The sequence below is a fragment of the Hydra vulgaris genome, chromosome 02, assembly GCF_038396675.1.
Source record: "Hydra vulgaris chromosome 02, alternate assembly HydraT2T_AEP".
In the NCBI taxonomy this organism is placed as follows: Eukaryota; Metazoa; Cnidaria; class Hydrozoa; order Anthoathecata; family Hydridae; genus Hydra; species Hydra vulgaris.
This window is the reverse complement of record NC_088921.1, coordinates 34,264,719-34,276,671: the sequence shown is the minus strand read 5'-3', so window position 1 is coordinate 34,276,671 and position 11,953 is coordinate 34,264,719. Positions and strand designations below refer to the sequence as shown.

General features: G+C 27.1%; 1 protein-coding gene across 1 annotated transcript; it reads right to left on the bottom strand.

Annotated features, from left to right (window-relative positions):
* Positions 1 to 4,612: 4,612 nt before the first annotated feature.
* LOC100197005 (TLC domain-containing protein 2) lies at positions 4,613 to 10,888 on the bottom strand. Its single transcript, XM_065790678.1, has 5 exons — positions 10,667 to 10,888; positions 8,957 to 9,392; positions 8,755 to 8,837; positions 7,833 to 7,912; positions 4,613 to 5,106 (listed from the first exon to the last, which is right to left on the bottom strand). The coding sequence occupies exons 2-5, from the start codon at positions 9,124 to 9,126 to the stop codon at positions 4,729 to 4,731; spliced, it is 711 nt and encodes a 236-aa protein (XP_065646750.1). The 5' UTR covers positions 9,127 to 9,392; positions 10,667 to 10,888; the 3' UTR covers positions 4,613 to 4,728.
* Positions 10,889 to 11,953: the final 1,065 nt, after the last annotated feature.

Below are 11,953 nucleotides of genomic sequence, written 5' to 3'. Positions count from 1 at the left end.
AGCAAAATGCATGTCGAAATTAGACAAAACAATTTTATTTCAAAGATAGGGTAATACAAAATACAAAACTGTAATACAAAACTGATTAAACTTGGTTCGACAAAAGGGTTCATATCCACGTCCCCGGTAGTACCGCGCTCAACTTGTTTCTCCGCGCTGCGGCCTTGTTCGTCAAGGTTCGTGTTTCGGAGTTATAATGTTGAGAGAGGGTTATAACCACTATTAAGTAGCCTCCTCATCTGTAGTGGCCTTCTCGGCCTTGAGGAGGTGATTAACAAAAAAAAGAGATCTTTGAAAATGGGTAAAGATATGTCATTTTTCCACATATACATAAAGCATAAAACATTAAAAACATTAAGTTCATAAATATTGCGAATTTTCATTTCAATAGAAAATGGTTTGGAATGAGTGTATCAATCCGCAAAATTTATTAAACGAATTGCATGTTTCTGACGGTGATAAAGGTATTTTAACTTTTTTCAGTGCTTCCCCATGCAACATTAGCATAATTTAAATAACTGTGAATTAATAAATAATAAAGTTGAGTTAGAACTTTTTTTACATAAATATGTTCTGGTTTTATATAAAGTTCCAATATTTTTAGAAATTTTTGTACCAATAAAGTCGATCTGCGTTTTCCATGTGATGTTTTCATAAAAAAAAAACACCTAAGAACTTTGTTATATTATGTCTTTTTATTTCAATATTATCAATAAAAATTTTAGACAAACTTAGGGGAAAATAAGCATTTTCCCCGAAGCACTGGGGGAAAAAGAATCCAATTTATATTTTTAATGCTAAGAGTCAGCTGGTTGCATTTAAACCATTTGGATATACTTTTAAGTTTTTATTACTAGTTGTAATAATTGGAGTTTTTTACCAAACAAAATTGTAGAGGCAAGATCGTTAAATGTTTTCAAAGCGTGAGTTGATAAATTTTTTTGTTAACCTGTGTTTTTATTTGTGTGGGCTGTCTACAACAGTATGCATACATTGTGTTCCACAATTCATTTTTTTATTTTAAATATTTTATTATATTTAAAAAAAATTGTGATTGTTACAACAACAAATATTAGTATTACTATTAATTAATTATACTATATCTAAAAATTATTACAGTTAAGTTTATTTAAGGTCCAAAATTTCAAAAAGAACTTTGTAAAAAGCTTCCATTTTAGTTCAATTTACAGATCTTACCTAAAAAAAATAATCGAAAAATTTTTGAACTATTTGTCAATTAGCAGCCGTGGCTGCTAATTGACGTGGCGTGGCGCATTGGTTAGAGTTCATGGCACAGAACAAAGAGCTCCCAGTTTCGACGCCGGCTCTGGGCCAATAAGTGACATTGGTAAGGAAGGAGGCATGAACTTTCCAGATAATTGCTCTTTTGAGGTGCTCTCTCATAAGACCGTAAAGAGTTCTGAGAGCGATCATACAAAAAAAGGATTAAAAAAATCTGAGAAATTTTATACTGGAAACAGTGTCTAAAAATAAACGAAAATTAAAAACCATGAAAAATTGAAATATGAAATTTAAAAATTTTTAACATAATCACGTAAAAGCAGACAATATGCTACACAGTGGTCTAAGAATCAGAGTCATTTTTGTTTGTCTGTTTACCAATAAAGCCTTTTGGCTCTAAATATTTTTCTTTGTTTTTTACCGGAATAACTTGATTTCTTGTTATGCATAAACGGTCCATAAAAAGTTTTTCATGAACCATTTATGCATAAATGGTCCGTAAAAATCTTTTTATGGACCATTTAATATATCTATATTGACTTTTAGGAAATCATGATCAAGCCATAGCATTAAGTGACTGATTGACATTTGTGCCAATGTGTCTCTTAATTAAGATGAAGTCCTAACTTTTTACAGTCCACAATTAAGGTGAAGTCTTTGCTTTCTTATCACAGAGCACCGCGGAAGAGCATTTAACTAGAAAGTTCATGCCTCCTTTCTTACCAATACCACTTTTTACGCTAGAGTCTTTAGAGCTCTAGAGCTCTAGATCTCTAAAGACTCTAGCTCTAAAGACTCTTTAGAGCTCTAGAGCTCCATGGAAGTTGGTTTTAAAACCAACTTTCATGGAGCTAAAATTTATCTTTTTCGTTTAAATTTTGCTCTCATCAAATTTTTTGTTGTAAATGTAGTTTGTTTTTCACACGTCTTGTATCGATATCAGAACTTTCTGTCCTTTATTAGGTAAATAATTTCTTTAGAGTTGAATATATTTTTACTACATTGACACATAGTGACATATAGTCTCACTTTATTTGCTTTTCTTTTCTTTTAACTATATATTTTTTATTTTATTCTTTATTAAATTTTGAGTATATTTTGCCATTTCTTTACATTCTGGGCAAGCTGAATACAAACACATTTTTTAGGCTATTACCAAAAAACATCTATTAAAAACTGTTTCTTTTCCATATTTTCATTTATTTTTAAAGCATTTGCTGAATGTGAAGCCTCATTTGTAATGGAGGAAACTCTGCAGTTATGCGGCCAAAATTAAGTTTTATTTTTTCTTCTAAAAGTAAGGTGGAGTATAGAAATGCATTTCAAAAAGTAAGGTGGAGTATAGAAACCCATTTCAATAAAATAAACAAATCAATTGCAATAATAAAATTTATGATAATTTAAATATTTGTTATAATAATTTTTATTATCATTAATAAGAAAAATATTTATAACAATAATTTATTTATTTTATATTACAGTCTATATTGCTATTACTTTTATTTTTTTATAATTTTTTTATTTTTTTATAATTTCTTAATTTAAATTCTACTATACTCCACCTTATTTTTAGAAGGAAAAATAAAACTATTTCAGGCCGCTTAGTTGCCAGATTATCGTTTTCTGAAGTAGAAATTTGATTAATTGCTATTTCTGGTGGTGTAAACTAAAATTTTTTTTCCATAAAATACTTTATTTAAAATGTTATAACCTGATTTTCATAACCCATGTAAAACGTTAAACTTTTTGTTTCTGCACTTCATATGTTACAGTATAAGACTCACAAATCGAATTGTAGTTTTAAAAGACAACCTTTGTCTTTCATTAGCTGTCGCGTAAAGTTAATGTTACATTCACATCTTGCTTATTGGAGTAAAATCATAGAAACTCAGCTCATTCTATTTACCTTTGTCTATTGTTATTGGTTTAACACAAGACGATCACGCATTACGTCGTTGGATGTTTGCAGAACCGGAAGTTTGTAGGTTCATAAATGATTTTCAATATGGGATGCGTAAAACCAATGGAGATTTTATACATCATGATCAACAGTAAAGTATTCGGAAACCTTTTAACATGATGTAAATGCCCTATTTGATATGGGTAATCCTTTTCATAATGACAGCGAAGATCTTGTGATATTATATAGGCGGCAAACTGTGAACTGTTCAACAGCCTTATGATATCAATTTGTGAGTTAAGCCAAAATCAGTACAAAGAACCTGTTTTTTTTTTTGGTGTGACTGTAAGTGTGTAAGTTCCCCTGAAATATTTACAACTCAGCTATCAGCAATCTTGTCTAAAAATGGCAAACGCTTGAAATCAATTCAAAGCAACTTTGAATTGATTTCAAGCGATATATTCTCTAAACTTGATTGGACCATTTTAAATTTATTTCCCAACATTGGTTGCCAAACTAAAGACAGCTATTTTGAATTTTGAACATAAAAATCTGTTACATCCCACATCAATCTCTGATTTTGGGGATCTTCGTTTTAGAACCGAGTCTGATTTGCTTACATGTTTTGAAAAGGTCACCTAAAACAGTATGCATGTCCATGGTTTATAAACTTTTTATTTTTCTGATCTTTAATGACGTAAGTGTGAGAGGCGATAAAAAAAAATAGTGCAAAAGTGTACCGTAAAACTCTTACTTATCAAAGTTGTTTTTTTCTGTTGGAAGTTCTATTTTATTTATTTTTTTCAAAGCTTTTCAACCATACTAGACAAGTTGACATGTAATTTAGGTTTTAATGAGAATAGTTAGACTTAGGAAAAAAAACGACTCATTATAATCGAAAGTCCGATAAATTAGTAAACTATTTTAACGATCAAAGTATATGCACTGCAGCACCACATTCACTATCCAGTAACAACTTTTGTATTATTAAAGATAGAGCCGTGGGTGAGTAAAAACACATAAATATAAACGACAGTTTATATTTATAGTTTACATTTCATACAGGTCATTTCCGGTATAGCAATCAATATATACGTAATATGATTTACCTTCTCTGAGATTTTGGTAAAAATTAATTGAATGGTTAAATGCTAATGTAAAGGTTTTAATAAATACAAGGCGGAGGTAACTGCCAAAACCAATTCTGATCATACCACGCTTTGTCACCATATCTCAAAATATTCATCATAGCTTTATGAGTAGTTGGTACAATTTTCATGCTTTTATCCACTTGTGCACAATTTCGGTCATTTTTTATGCTAATCTACTGCGTTATTACCAAGTTTTATGCTAATCTTCTGCGTTATTAACTAACAATGTTTTTTAATTCGACATTTTTATTTAAATATTCATTAGCAACCTTCATTTAGCTTTTATTTATACGTTCCTATGAATAATTAAACAGACAAATATTTCTATGAGTACTTTAGTAAAAATGTAAAATAATTTATGCTACAAATTATTTCAGTAAATAATAATTTATTCTTTAAGTTATTGCGCTAAAACAAAAATTGAATAAAAATCAACTAAAATTTTTTATTTAAAGTCTTTTTTCTTTGAGATTGAAAATCAACAATCCACAAACGTCGCATCATACCTATGTTCATTGGTGTAATATAGAGTAACGCAAGAACCCCAATAAGCAAATTCTGTTTGCTAATCGAATTGGTTGAATTATAAATTAAGTGCTTCCACATCCATAGGCATCCACCAACGCGACACACTAACACAGATGCAATAAGACAATACTTTATCGTCGTATAGATGCAAGAATTTCGCATGTTTGCGATTATTAACAAACGGCGAATGTGTAGAAACACACTGCTATACTCTGCAACAAGGGAAAACACAGCAAACCCAATGCAATGATTATTTTTCATGCAAGTTGCATAGAACATAATTGCCTAAAATATATCATTATTATAAAAACACAGTTAATAATATAGATTATTAAATATATACTATATATATATATATATATATATATATATATATATATATATATATATATATATATATATTATATATATATATATATATATATATATATATATATATATATATATATATATATAATAGGAAAAAATAATTATGCGAGAAACATTCTGCCAAAAAAAATAACAATTGATAAAAACACAATTTATGATAAATCAATTATTGCTGAAAAACTAAACAACTTCTTTACTAATGCTGTCCGAATTCGGCTTTAAAAATTCCTATGAATTCAGCACCATTAAAAAAATACGATAAGTTTATGGATGAACCTAATTTAAAACTAATTGAATTGCAAACCACCTTTTTTTACCTTAAAACTAACAAAAGTGCTGGATTTGATAAAATTAACGTTAATGTTGTAAAATCAGTATATATAATATAATAGAACCCTCGTTATTTCACATATTTAATCTTTCATTTAAAACAGGTATCGTCCCTGAAAAGCTAAAAATTGCACGAATCACGCCGATATTTAAGTCCGGAGATGACTCAAATATCTCTAATATTTGGCCTATATCTATTTTACCTTGTTTTTCAAAATTACTTGAGAGAATAATGTACAATAGGCTTTTTAATCACTTATCAGAAAACGACATGCTGTATTCAAAACAATTTGGTTTCAAAAAAAAAATTCAACGGAGCATGCAGTGATTGAACTAGTAAATCAAATATCAAGTGGGTTCAGTAGTAACTACTTTACCTTAGGAGTTTTCATTGATCTGTCAAAAGCTTTCAATACCGTTAATCATAATAGACTAATAAAAAAACTTAAACACTATGGTGTAAAAAATAACAATTTACTTTGGTTCAAAAGTTATTTGACTGATAGAAAACAATTTATAGTTTATGAACAAAAACAAACATTTCCGACTGCCGTAACTTGTGGGGTTCCCCAGGGCTCTATTTTAGGACCACTGTTGTTCCTAGTGTATATTAATGATTTAAATTTAGAACCAGACCTATTAAATTGTATTCTTTTTGCAGATGACTCCAATCTTTTTTATTCCCATAGTGATATAATTACACTATTTGATACAACAAACGAACAATTATCGAAAGTTAATGAGTGGTTTAAAAGTAATAAACTTTCTCTAAATGTGGATAAAATCAAATCAAAATTAATCATTAATAAATCAAAAAAAATTCCCATCAAATTGCCTAATCTAATAATCAATAACACTAACTTTAAAAGAGAAAACTCAGTAAACTTTCTAGGCGTAATCTTAGATGAACATTTACGTTGGAGTTTACATATAAAAAGTATTGAAAATAAAATATCCAAAAATTTAGCAATGATATATAGGACTAAACCATTTTTAAACAGTAGTTTTTTAAAAAGTTTATATTTCTCATTTATTCATTATTATTTAATTTATTACAATATTGCAATATTGCACAAACCGTACAAAATTAAAAAAATTGTACTGTAAATAAAAACACGCATGCAGAATAATTTTTGGAGCTAATAGAACTCTATCTTGTGAGCCTCTTCTGCGTATACTTGGAGCATTAAATATATATCAAATCAAATTACACCGAGTTTTAATGTTCATATATAAAACAAATATAGGAATATCTCCTAAAATATTTCAATCCTATTTTGACAAAATAGTTCATAAATATCCAACAAAATTTTCAAAGAACAACTTTGTTGTCCCAAAATATAATTCAAAACTAACTTCATATTCAGTTCTTTATCGTGGACTTGTAGAAAATGTTTCCCAAAATTGTAAATACTTATAAAACTAGTATAGAGCAGTTTAAAAATGAATCAAAACATTCTTCCTTATAGATTTTAATAAATCCGATTTTAAATGTTTTTTTTAATTAAAACTCAAATACAAAAAATAATTAATACAAAAATTGTCACTGAGTGTATCAACATTTTTTTTTTATTACTTTAATTATGGTATTCCCTCTACCCAGGAAAAAAAGTTTTATAGAATTTCTATAAACTTTTGGAACATATGGTCTATAAAAGTTCTATAGAATTCTATAGAATTTCTATAGAATGTCTATCAATTTCTATAGAAATTGCTATAAAACTTTTTTTCCTGGGAATGGCGTTTGCTAATTTGTTTACGTTATTTCTATGAAGTAGATTAATTTATTTATGTTATTTTTATGGTGTATATTAATTTATTTACTTTTTATTTTTAAATCTTAGTTTAAATTTTTAAGTTTTAAGCAAATGATAATATTTTGTATTTTTTCTTATTCACTTGATCTTACTCTTTCCTTAAATTTTTATTCTTTAAATTTTTCTTTAAAAGACAACGAATTGTTATCTATTTTACTTTTATGTTTTAATTCTATTTTTATAAATTGTTTGTTAACTATAGATATTTAAATATTACGGTTTTTGTAAATACGTGAGAATAAGGCTCGATGATAAGGCTAAATTAGTCTTCTTCTTGCCCCGCCAATATTTATTTTTATTTATGAGTTTCGAAACTGTATATATTATTTAACGGCAAAAAAAAAAAAAAAAAAAAAAAAAAAATATAAATAAATATATATATATATACACATATATATATATATATATATATATATATATATATATAAATACATATATATATATATAAAACACTTTTATAGAAAAAAAAGATTTATTAAAACCAAGTTTGCTTACCAGTGCATGGTGTGCAATGACAACCAATTGATTACCACCATCATACATTATCATATCTCCTATATCATATAGGAAGTAACCTACCTCAAGAAAAAATAAGTTAATAAATCATAATTTTTATATATAACTTTTTTCTACTGTAAAAAACGATCGCTTAAACGTAAAAGATAATTGGAACAACTTAAATATAAAAAAACCTGTTTTGTGTAGGGAGAGCGGGGTTGGTTGTTATACTTTTTACATTTTTAGACTGCTCTGCTTTTATTTTTCATCAAATCAATGCCAAACTTTGAACAAAAGTAATTTTACTATTTCCGGTAACTATTAAAATATTTTTATGACATTGAGTGAAATATTTTTTGCAAAAGACCTCTTCCGTGCGACAACCAACCCCACCCACGGCATTGGTTGTCACATTCTATGGGGTTGGTTGTCACATTTGTTGGTATGTTTTGATTATATTTAAAACTAGCACCAATAAATTTTGTTTATATAATACAAAGAATAAACTTGAATAATCTGAAAAAAAAAAAAAAAAAGGCTATATACTGAAAAAAAGAAAGTACTATATACCGAATAATATATTTTTTTAATATAACACTATAAGCACATTTAGTTTAGGATTATATAAGTGTTTTCAAAAATGGTGATTTATAAAATGAGTTTGGCTCACTTAAACACCGAAGCCATAGTAATGCATTACTTAAATAATTGTTCAGTTGTATCTCAAAGAGTCCATGCCCGTTTCCATTTCAGTTACCATGTTAATTGAAACGGAAACGGGTATAATAAGACTTCGAGCTACAACTAAGTAAGATATAGGTTAATAATATTTTTTTATTAAGTTTTATCTTTTTTACGATTTAATAACTTTAAATAATATTAACAACAACTCGGACGTTAAAAAACCAATATTATGTACCTGAAGAGAACAGCAGTAATAAGTGTGCAAGTTTTGATGAAGTGTTTATAAAGTTTTGAGAGAGTGTTGGCGTTTCAACATAGCTAAACAAAAAGATTTGCGTTTTGGGTAAATTTTAAATATCAATTCTATTTAAAAAACTTGTTGCATATAAATATTTAGTTATTAACGGTTTTAAGCACAGAAACAAAAGAAACCTTACCATAAAACGGTTCCGATCGACGAAATAGTGGAATGGATAAGTGAACAAATAGTGTTTCTCACCAGCCGATCGTTTTTAACCGTTGTTAAATTCTTATGTTTCAATATTACCCCAATTGATTTGTTAATAGAGCAAAAAAATGCGCATGATCCGATAAAATAAAAAGCCATTATGATCAAAATTATTTTCAAACTTTTTTTGTTTAAGCAAATAACTTTGCGATACTGAATCTATATTTAAGTATAAAAAATCTTTTCCTGAATTTAAATGTTTTTTCACGTTTTATATTTGTAGTTTAGTACTCAGAAAACAAAAATTAAAAAAGGTACTTCCTAACAGCTCTACCGAAAAAATACTTCGTCACCTGTTGACACTACAAATTTCCGTAAATTTTCCAAACTTTGTTACAGATTTCCGTGCATGTAAGTAGTTGTAGCTATTAGGAAGAGGGGAAAGCCAAATTTATTTTTGGATATAAAAATTCAAATATTTACTATAAGTTTTATAATATAGTTTTATTATATAAGAAAACTTTTTTTAGATGTAAAGTTCAAATACATTAGAACCTATTTCATTTATAGAACAAAATTGTATAAATATTTAGATTTACTTTTAAAGTTAGAATCAATGAAGTGTATATTATAATTACTACATTACTACCTCGAAATAATTTGAGTTTTCGGTCACTTTCGTAATGTGTTGTTAAAAAATCATTTGAATCTGTGATCACTTTCGTAATAAGAAATGTTATAAAATGTGATCACTTTCGTAATAAGAGATGTTAAAGCAAGAGTTGATAAAAAAAAAAAAGTAATTTTATTGTTCAAATTCTTTCAGAAAATTAAAATTAGCATTTTATTTATTTAAGATACATTCAAAGTTTTAAATACTGAAATATATGAATAGGAGGGCAAACTATAAAAGTATTTTACATGAAATCAAAAAAAAAAAAAAGTTACAACTTTTGTTTTAAATTTTTGTTCAAAAAGTGTTTAAATCTGCGTTCACTTTCGTAATAAGACATGTTAAAAATTAATTTGAATCTGTGGTCACTTTTGTAATGAGAATTGTTAAAAAATAATTTGAATATGTGATAACTTTCGTAATAAGACATGTTAAAAATTAATTTGAATCTGTGGTCACTTTTGTAATAAAAAATGTTGAAAAAAGTATTTTTATTGTTTCAATTCTTTCAAAAAATTAAAAGTTTTTTTTTATTTAAGATGCTTTAAAAAATTTTAAATTCTGAAATAAATGAATAGCAGGGCAAACTATAAAAGTACTTTACAAGAAATCACACATACAAAAAAGTTACAACTTTGACATTAAATTATGATCTTAAATTTTTGAATCATCTATTCCGGTTGATACTTACAATGAAATTACCGAGTTACACAAAACACTGTGATCAGCACAGTAAAGTATTGTTAAACAGATAATAAATGTTGTTTAACAAGGTGAATTAATTTTAAACTGACAAGGTGTGTCGATTTTTAACTACATACATAAATTATCATATATTTTACTTTATGATTAATTATTTATTTTATTATAGCCAAGCAAATATAGCGAAAAAGGAAAACTCCTGCTGCTCTCGTTTTTGTAACAAAAGAATAAAAAAAAGATTTTTTAAGTTTAATAAAAAAATATTCTTAGAGTTATGTTATTTATTGATGTTTTTTTATCATTAAAAAAGATAAACGATTTAACCTAAAATCACATTGAAATCGCAGTTTTGATGTTTGATTTTTATTATTGTACTTGTGGTCTTTCCTAAGCCACTTTAAGACTAAAGACGTTTCCGTTTCTAATAAATTTCCATCTGGAAATGTTTAGTTTCAAAATTTAATCAATCAACCGATAACAAAACAATCAATCAGTTAACCGATCAGCTAAACAATCAATCTATAGACCAATCAACATAACGAACAACTAATCAACCAATCAATATAACAATCAATAAAACATCCCACATCAACTAAAATTTTCTCACCAAGCTTTTCAAAAGGTTTTGGCATCGGAGAAAATATAGTCAAGCAATAAAGTAACATAATTAGTTCAATTTTTTTTTAAATAAAAACGTCTAATATTATAAACAAGATAAAAACGCTTGCAATAAATTCAAGTATAATTCTCTATAAAATAATGCAAAGACCTTTTTTAGAGACAAGGATTATCATTTTTGCTTAGTTTAACTAATGCATATAAAGTTGGAGTCGAGGGATTTAAAACAACTCAGTCTTGATGTTTGTTGTCAAAATATTATAAAGTAAAACCCCATGGTTATCAACTCTTCTTAAACCCGCGGCTGAAATTATTCGTAACCACCCACTTCATACAAATAAAAACAAGATTTCTAATGAAATTGTTGTCCAAGTCTAATCTAATACAAATAAAAATTAGTAATGAATTTGAAAAAAGAGTTTTTAAAAAATCACTTTAAATATTAAGAAATATACATTAATGTTAAATAAATTAGTTTAAGTTAGCTTAAGATGCAAAAAATCATCATCAGTGTTTAAAACCTTTGCATCTTTATTTAAAGAATAAAAAGAAAAGAAAATAATTCATGTAAATAAACGTAAAATTAGGTAATTTTTTTATTTTGGTTGACCAGTAATAAATTTACATACAAATTAAAAACAAAAACATTTTTTTTACATTTTTTACGCTTCTAAATCAAATTTAAAAGTTTTAAACGCTGCAAATGATTTTTAACATTACGTGCTACTTTAGTTTATTCACGCTCATCATTGTGAATAAAATAATAATAAATGGTTCACTCGTTTTACTAGGGTTATAACTTAAAGAAGTTAACAGAAATTGAGACTAAAAAAAATCCAGAGATTGGGTGAGCGTTTCCTACCACTTAAATGCATCTTAGGTCCAGCAGTTTTTCTTATCACGTAGGGCCGACGACACGGATTTCGAAGTGGACACGGATTTCGAAGGGGCACAACCGTCAATTTCTAAATAAAATCTAGATTTTTCATAAAA